Source organism: Cryptomeria japonica, chromosome 10 (genome assembly GCF_030272615.1).
Source record: "Cryptomeria japonica chromosome 10, Sugi_1.0, whole genome shotgun sequence".
Lineage (NCBI taxonomy): Eukaryota > Viridiplantae > Streptophyta > Pinopsida > Cupressales > Cupressaceae > Cryptomeria > Cryptomeria japonica.
This window is the reverse complement of record NC_081414.1, coordinates 399,552,712-399,561,036: the sequence shown is the minus strand read 5'-3', so window position 1 is coordinate 399,561,036 and position 8,325 is coordinate 399,552,712. Positions and strand designations below refer to the sequence as shown.

The 8,325-nt window shown below is 34.8% G+C and overlaps 1 protein-coding gene across 1 annotated transcript; it reads right to left on the bottom strand.

Moving 5' to 3' along the window:
• Window positions 1-1,409: 1,409 nt before the first annotated feature.
• Window positions 1,410-7,448, bottom strand: LOC131859003 (uncharacterized). The gene is made up of 4 exons (XM_059212514.1): window positions 7,308-7,448; window positions 6,954-7,118; window positions 6,261-6,896; window positions 1,410-1,766 (listed from the first exon to the last, which is right to left on the bottom strand). The coding sequence occupies exons 1-4, from the start codon at window positions 7,446-7,448 to the stop codon at window positions 1,410-1,412; spliced, it is 1,299 nt and encodes a 432-aa protein (XP_059068497.1).
• Window positions 7,449-8,325: the final 877 nt, after the last annotated feature.

Here is an 8,325-nt window from a genome sequence, read left to right as displayed (position 1 = left end):
CTCTGATCTCCTATAATACCAATTAGGGTTTTGACTTCTTTTTTATTGACTAATTTCTTCACCAAAATAATTCCACCACCACAAAGACTAGAAATCATTGATATAGATTCTTTTGAAATATGATAGGGTTTGTACAACATCATGAAACAATCTTGAACATGACTCAAAATGAACTTGATTGAATCCTCATCCACAAACCATGAAAACTGACTCCAAATATCCAAACCTTTATGCCCTAATTCTCTGATTCTCTGAGATTATTCATCTATGAAAGAAATTTCAAGATTCTTGATTTTCTTATGATCAAATTCATCTAATTGAACCTTTGTCAATTTACCAAAATCTCAATTGCTAGATTCTCTTATCACTATCATCTTGGATTCCATAGGAAAAATGAAATAAGTACCTCTTTTTGCTAACCTTTCTTTGATTCTTCTTCTAAGCCTCAACTACTATTCCTCTTTAGATTCTTCAACATGCAATGCCAAAATGATAACAAATCTCAATATTTAACTCGCTTGATATGCCTAGGGTGCTGCAAAAAAATATCTTATCATAATGACACCATCAATTGCACTCTACATACGCAATCTATCAGAGCACATAAACATCAACACCAACATGTCAATGCCACAACATGCAACTCTTCACGAGGAGGGGACAAATAGATTTTCTTTAAGACTCCCCCTAAGACAAAGCTACTAGATCAATTTCCAAAGGATAAAGCACTTGTATCGAACTCAAGTAAAAAAGACACATTTTCTTCCTTCTTTCTCCACCATAATAGACTTCTTCTTAGATTCATCTGATTTTGCCAAAACAATCGCATTCCTACATCTATTAGCAAAATTTCCAAACTTGTTGCAATTGTGACACTTGATATTTCTCTATCCTAAAGTCATTGAATTTGTTCTAGATCTGCATTGATTAGTTTTATGACCAAAACCATAGCATATATGATGTAATAACCATGAAAGGGATTATTCATCATGTTTTGAAATGATTCATTCACTCCATTCACAAACATTCTATATCTTATATTCATACCTTGATTATTGTATTTATTAGCCTTGTATCTAAAACTCTTACAATTGAAGCATTGAGTATACCAATTTACTTTATGCCTGCATTCTATATCCTTATGTCCCAAACTTTTGCAATGAAAATAATAACCATTGAATGATGAATACCTTTGAGCATTTGGTTGACGGACCGATGGTTTATTTGTAGTAGGTACTTGATTATGGACCTTGTTTGCATCTTCACATTTCTTTTCATCTTCCACCTTCTCTTCTTTTCCTTTGCCTTTGTCATTGTAATTTGATCATTTTCTAGATTGAAAACCTAATCCTTCTTTATCTTTATAATATTTATGCATTTCCAATAGTTTATCCAATAAAGTACTACTTTCAATGACTTTTTCTTTTGACATCAGCTTCATGATTTCTTGTTCTAGTTTTCCAAATTCTTCTATCTTTTGATTGATTATATCCTTTAGACTTTCTTCCACTTTCTTTCTTTCTTTCTTTGACCTGTAGTTTCAAACTCACAATAGTCTCATTTTCTTGTTTCAACTCTTTATTAACTTCTCGATGCCTAGCTTTGAACTTCTGAATCTGATCTCTCATTTTCTTGAGACATTCATTCACTACCTTGACATTCTCTTTCATTTTTTCATTCTTAGATTCCACACTCTCAAGATCTTCAAGGGTTGTCTTCAACTCTTCATCCAAATAGTATTCTCCTGCCATATCAATAGGATCCATCTGTTCAAGTAAGATCTCCCTCAAGCAATTAAGCTAGCAACAAGGAAGCAAGATATGATACCAATTATTGAACATGCCAAAATACTAAGAGGGTGGGTGAATCAGTATTCCCCTTTGAGAAATGAAAACCTGAACTTCTGAAACTTAGATTATTATCAATTATCCTCAGTCCAAAATAAATGCATGCAACATAAATGAAATTTAAGAGATACACAGTCATAAGAGAGACACCATATTTTTATATGTGGAAAACCCAAATGGGAAAAACCATGGAGAGGGTTAACTCTCAAGACAACATAAATAGTTATATGAGATTACAAGGCTCACTGCTCAGAGGGATCACTACCCGAAGGGCTCACTACATAAAATACAATAGCTTACTGCCATAAGGATCACTACCAAGAAATAGAAACAAAAATGAACTAAGAAATTTGCATCTACACATGCATGGGATCAATTATTAATAAGCTCAAATATCCAAACAATTGCTTGCAGTAGATTTGGTCAATAATCTTTGTAACTCTAACTCAATCTACCTTCTCCAATCCAATATTGCATCAATTTTTCATTTTTCCTTTAACACAGAAACACTCTCACACATCCATACTTCCACTCACACTCATATCCCATACTGATCAAATCATAACACACACACACACACACACACACACACACACACACACACACACACACACACACACATATATATATATACATATATATATATATATACATATATATATATATATGTATGTATATATATATATATACATATATATATATATGCATACATACATACTACCAATATATGCATCAAGTCAGCCTTAAGAACACTTTCTCCAAGAATATTTCTTCATGCAACCATTAGATCACATGCTACAACCACTGGAACTAAACAAGAACAAAACAGTTCAAGGTTGGCTAGACCCAGAATGATCATATCCTCAAACTTCCATAAGCATGCTTCTGAAGAAAAAAAACATGATCCAACTTGACATAAATAAATTAAGATCATGGACAACGTATTTTAAAAAGATCATCATTAGAAACCAAAAAGAAAAGGAATGGGGAGCACTATACACACTGTTGAACACCATCATCACTAAACACACTTTTAGAGCACCAAAACAATTGCTACAACATAATTTAAAACTTTGATCACCAAGAAAACATATCTACATACAGACAACACACATTTTAGAAGCAACATCCTTCCAGAAAACACATCTACAACATCTCTACAACAACTACAACATACCTGCATCAATTGTAACACATTTGCAACCTGACATATTAGCAAGGTTCTGCATCTTCATGAATACATACCTATCTTCTATTTTTCTGCAACACCTTCATACTATATATCATTGCTATGCAACACCTATACATACTACTACTTTGCAACACCTTTACTCTGTACACTAACTCACTATATATGGACCAATCTGGATCACTAGGTTTGACATTAATGAGTACCAAATATATATTTCTAACATACAATACATCATATAACATATAGCCATTAATGACTATAACCATGAAACCCTAATACCATAATAAAGCATCATAACATGTAACGTCATAAACAAAAGAACATCAAGTAACCCTAAGCATTAAACCCTAATATTGCCAATAGATCCTTGAAAATATAAATTATCATCCCATAGACATATCCTAGAACATATATCTACTAAACATAAGTAACCCTCATTAAATCAACTAATTATGACTACCTCTAACATGCAACATGCCACGTAGGCTAGCATAAATCCATAAGAACATAATCAGGAAAACAAACATAGAGGCCATTACACTAGATCATAATTCATCTCCCAAAGGAGATCATATAATAACATGGTTATAAGTATCCACTTGTCAATAATAAATTTCATTAATAACAAATTAACATTAAATAACCACTTTCGGGTTAGTATAATCAGGACATTTTCACATTAAAACTAGGCATATCCATATGCATGAAAACAACCATAATATTAAATTCACTAGAAGGGGATTCTAACATCACATGCATTCTCATATATTAAGATGATGTGATTTCATCCCTTTCCATCCATCATCGCTAAAATATAACCATGCTACCTTCATGAGTTAACTATATTAGTAGAAACAGTATTATCATGACGACCTCTAGATCTAACAAAATTTCCATCCACATTGATTTTTACTATATTACTACATTATCTGCATTAAGTGTAGGTTTAGTATCATGATACCTACCTTATCTTGCAAGGTTTAGAGGGGTATTACAAGGGTCAGAAGAAAACAAAAAAGGGTGCTTGAACATGAATCTAACAAGCAACTCTGTAAGAAGCTGAAAACACAAACACAAAAGAACAACAAATGACAAAAATAGAGAAGAAAAAACTATAAAAAAAAATTGACCTAAGCAGCAGTTGAAATTGAGACCACCATGCACTATCCACACTCTAATCCTATGATAATTACACACCACTCACTAATTTTCACAACAAGACTATCCTAAGAATGCACTTGATGCTCATATAAAATAAGAAAATGATCAGCAGAATGCGATTTATAAAGCTCCGAAGGACCACATTAATTGTGTCTAGCTGGGTTGGTGAAATTTTGAAGTTCAAGGGTCAGGGGCACCATAGGTCATCAAGACAACAACCTATGTCATCCTCTATCTTTGAAGGATGCTTTGTGTGTCGATGGTACCATAGGTCATCAAGACAACAACTTATCCCCAATCCCCGATCTTAGAAGGAGGTTTCGAGTGTCAGGGGCATTGCTACCCTCGATCCCCAAAAAGATTGGTTTTACATAAAGAGAGAGAGAGAGAGAGAGAGAGAGAGAGAGAGAGAAGGGGTCGGGGGTCGAGGTTTCCAACCCTCCAACGAGGATTAGAAATTACAGATCCCTAATGCTTGCAGGCCCAAAAAGGGAAAAAAAAAAAGGAAAGAAGGAAAAAGAAAAAGAAAGAAAGAAAGAAAGAAAGAAAGAAAGAAAGAAAGAAAGAAGGAAGGAAAAGATAGGAGACAAAATAGAGGGAGGAAAAAAAGGGGGGGAAAAGAAAAGGAGGGGTCCCCTATTTTCTTGAAAGAGAAGACAAGGGTGTGAGTTAAGGAGACACAACAAATAGTATCGAACAAACAAAAATTCTCCTAGCATTTTTCTATTGGAAAAGGACTAAATAAACCAAACCTTAAGTGAAGGACAAAAGTATCATATTAAACTTAGGCTACCCTCTATCATAGGGAGCTCAAACTTTTTCATACATGCCAATACCAAGTTTATGCACTATGAATTCATTTGACCCAAAGTTTTGGCAAGAATTCCTCAAGGAGGATTTAGGTTAGAATTTACAGCTAATCGCACATCTTAAGATACTTGGGCATAGCTTTGCTACTAGCCAAGCATCCATACAAGTATCCGTAGCCCCAAAAAAGGTACCTATGATTTCCTCATAACATAGCTCCATTTCCAGCCAAGTGTCCAAAGCCCTGGTGGAGACACGAGAATCACCCTACAATGATTGAATTTTGTTGATTACTTTTCACATTTAATCAATTAATTTTTCTTTGAACTTTTTCAAGTCAGTCTCATATATCTGCACTAGCAAAATTGATCTCCCACAAGTCAGCTTCTCAAAATATCAAAATATGAAATGTGTAGCTTCAAGTCGGCTCAAATATTCACAAAACCATATTCTGGATCCAAAACATATTATCACACGCTTCCCTTAAGTTGATTCAATTACCTCAAACTTACCAGCAACCACCAGAATCACCTCAAATAATCCAATCCACACGTTACACCACTAATTATGAAGATAACCTTGTTTTACTGCTCTACCAGATACCAGACCTTCTAGCATGCTTAAGAAACAACATCGGAGGATATGATTGCATGATAATCTTCTTCTCATACTCAATCAACTTAACTCTAATCATATCACTAAAAAGACATCACCGAAACAGAGAAATTCTCACCAAAACTGTACACTAAGTATCATCGACAGACTTATACCAAAACTTACTCAAGACATCTGGATAATCCAAAATCCATACTAGATAAGATCAATAGGATGAATTTCCATCAATGACAACTCCTAATAAATCTCATGCACCAGATATCATCAATCTTTATAGGAGCATCACCAGAATAGTGTCTTATGCCAACAATCTCCCACTTTGGCATTGATGGAAACACTGTGAAAAATGATAAGTGTCCAAAGCTCCAAAAACTGCAAGCAATCTAACCAACTAAAATATGTACACTCAACTGAATCCCCCTAAGAATGAGCATCATTTTTCACTTCTCTCTCGCAACTCTCTCCCTCTTTGACATCAATGGAAAAGGGTAGGAATCTAAAAAAACTTATGTACAAATGAATGCAATAATTTACATGAATTTAAAAATGTCTTCATAAGTGACCTTCAAGGATTTCAACTCATTCCATCCTCTCAGGAAACAATCTAAAACATTAATCAGAGCACTAAACATGTATACATTAACTTCAACACCTTTGAAATCTGATGGCACCGGTTTACCTAAAGCACTGACTGCATCCTTCTGAGCTCCAAGTAAGGTGTCCATCCGAGGAGTGATCAAACTTCTCAGTTCTCCCACTCTGCTTAACACTTTCTCTTTTTCCTTATTCAAGCCCTTTATTTTGTCAATGAGATCCATTATTTGAGCTTCAAGGGAACTTGGAAAAACTGAATAAGGGGCAAATGAATGACCAATATTGGCCAGTTTACCTTCAAGATCTCTTATTTTCTTATCAATATTTGTAGTAAACTTGGGAAAAAAGAGACATGATTTAAATATTTTGTCACCTTCATCTAATGCATCTTCTATACTTTTCATCGCAGACTTCAAAATTTTCCTATCAGCCTCAATTGTTTTTAAATAGGTTTGAAGCCTCATCTCATTGAACTTATTCAAAACCTTTATATCTGCAACTTTTTCTAATGATACAAAATTATATTCTACTTTATTTAACATATCCTTAAGCTTACTAGAGCATAAGTCATTGGAAATATGCTTAAGGTTAGGCAAAAATTTCTCCAAAACTACAGTTGCCAAAGATATCACCTCTTTCTCTTCTAATGCAAACTTGAGTAGGTTCTCACTGGCCTTGATCTATGCAAGCATGGCCAATTTTAGTGCTTGAAGAGGGGACAGAGTACTTAAGTCTACCGGACCATGAGAAAGATCATCCTCAAATGCAATTTGCTTTCTTTTATCAGGAACAATGGTTTTTTTCATGGTTGTCGAAGATTCATTTGTTTTCTCTTCATCCTTCTCCTTTGCAGATTCTTCGGTATTAACATCCTCTTCACCTTTCTCACCATTTCCATCATCCTTTCATGCTTCACCTAACTCCTCAACTATCATCTCAATAATTATTTCTATCTTAGGAGGATCCTGCATAGCTTCACTGCAGTTGTCAACTGCTTGATCATTAGTGGCATCAACTAGAGTTTCTTGTTCAACTGGATCAATTTGTACAATTGGTTGATCCTGAGAAATTTTTGTCTAAACATGAATTACCAGAGGAGAAACGTCTTTTCTTGAATGTCCTTCTGGTTGGGAGTCATCCTTCTCTGGAATAACCTGATAGTTATTTTTTTTTTTAAATTTCTTCAAAATACCTTCAGTATCTTTCACTACTTCATCTACCCTTCTGAACATTATTTTATTTACTCTATTTTTGCTCTATAAGTTTTCCTTTGCAATTACCAAAATCTTAGGTATTTCTTCTCTCGTTATTTCCAGACACATCTTTACTAATTTAAATTCTTTCAACCTTTCATCTTCTAAATAGTTTGTGTGTCTCGAGGCATCCAAGATACCATACAACTCTTTCAGAATAAGGGATGACAAATCAATCAATGCTTTAATAAAATAATTCATATAGTGTACAATTGCCTCTTCTATAGCTCTTCATACTTTCTCACTAGAATTCTCATTATATATAGAAAGGTTTGACAAATTGCTTCCATTGACTATTGTATCTACAATCTTCTACAATGGGGGTACAATAGTGAAGGATCCTTCAATCTTACCAGATTTGAGGGCTTCATCTATTTCGGATTTCTTCTTTCCCACCCTTGTCTTGTCGAATGGCTCTCCTTCTAACTTAGATTTCTTGGTAGGAGGAGCATCACCAAATGTAGGTTTCTGAACTACCCTTGCATAGGTGGCAGTCTTCTTTACTTCCCTCACCTCTTCATCTGAATTTGTTTCCTCTTCTGCTGCAATATACTACCTTGTACATTTCTCCTTCTTCCTCTTCTCAGCTCCACCGGTAGCTACTGTTGATTTAGGCTTGGATGGAGGTACTGGCTTCTGCATACTGGAGGTAGGTGAAGATTTGTTGGGCTTGGCCTTGGACTACTTGTGAGGAGCCAGTTTAGCTTATGGCTTCACCACATCTTCCTCCTTTAGAATGTTTTTCTCTCTTGCTCTCTGCACTGCTTCTCTGGTAATGCCCATTTGCTCAGCAAGTTCCTCAACCTCCTTTCTCATCTTCCTTTTCCTTTTGGGCCCAGTGAACTTCTTGTGCAGG